The following is a 969-nucleotide window of genomic DNA, read 5'->3' on the forward strand; positions in this document are numbered from 1 at the left end:
CCTTGTAATATACAATTACAATATTTTTTTTTATTAACTAGGTAAAAGCTTTTGAGATTTTAAAATTCGTAATTGAATAATCTAATCACAAGGTCTCTCCCTCTCCACCCCCTGCCGTATCCCTCCTTTCCCCTACCCCCCCCCCCCTACCCCCGTTTCCTCTCTCACTCCTTCTCCCTCTTCCACCCCCTTCGTTCACTTTCCTTTTCCTCTTCCTTTTCCTCTTTACTCTTTCCTATCTTCCATATTTATCCTCCTTCTCGCCTTTACTCATCGCTTCTCTTTATTTCATTTCTTTCTTCTCCTTTGCTCCTATTCTCCTTTATTTTTATCGACTCGCCTTTTCTCTCTTCCCTCAACTCTCTCCATCCCTTCCCCTCTTTTTCCACTCATTCTCCTCCCAATCCCTCCTTCTCCCTGCCCCCCCCCCCTTCTTCCTTTTCTTCAACCCTCCCTCTCTCTCTCTCTCTTCCGTAACTCGCCCTCTCTCTCCTCTTTTCTTCTCCCCACCCTCCTCCTCCGTTCTCCCCCCCCTCTCCCCCTCTCTCCTCCCCAAACTATCCCCTCTCTCCTCCTCTCACCTCCCTTACCCCCCCCCCTTCCATCCTCCCTCTCGCTCCTCCCCACCTCTCTCCTCCCTCCTCCCCACCCCAATCCTCATTCTCCCTCTTCACCTCCATCCTCCCCCTCCCTCCCCACTTCTCCCTCCTCCCTCCCCACTTCCCCACCTCCTTCCCCCCAACCTCCCCAACCTCCTTCCTCCCACCTCCCTACCTCCATCCCCAACCTCCCCCCCAACCAGGTCCTCATCACGAAGCTCCGTTCCGCCAACACGGTCGAGACGCAGCGCTACCGGAAAGCGACGAAGGCCCTGCTGGTGTTGATCCCGCTCCTCGGCCTCACCTACATGCTGCTCATCGCCCTGCCTCAGGAGCTCGAACACGTCAGGGCCATCCTGCTGTCCACGCA

The 969-nt window shown here is 54.7% G+C and overlaps 1 protein-coding gene across 1 annotated transcript in view; it reads left to right on the forward strand.

Annotated features, from left to right (window-relative positions):
• Positions 1–969, forward strand: part of LOC119582196 (diuretic hormone receptor-like) — a 113,840-nt gene that overhangs the window by 88,888 nt on the left and 23,983 nt on the right. Inside the window, exon 11 of the mRNA XM_037930430.1 lies at positions 803–968. Coding sequence (XP_037786358.1) covers positions 803–968 — 166 coding nt within the window. The remainder of the gene's footprint in view (positions 1–802; position 969) is intronic.

Source organism: Penaeus monodon, chromosome 15, assembly GCF_015228065.2.
Source record: "Penaeus monodon isolate SGIC_2016 chromosome 15, NSTDA_Pmon_1, whole genome shotgun sequence".
Classification (NCBI taxonomy): Eukaryota; Metazoa; Arthropoda; class Malacostraca; order Decapoda; family Penaeidae; genus Penaeus; species Penaeus monodon.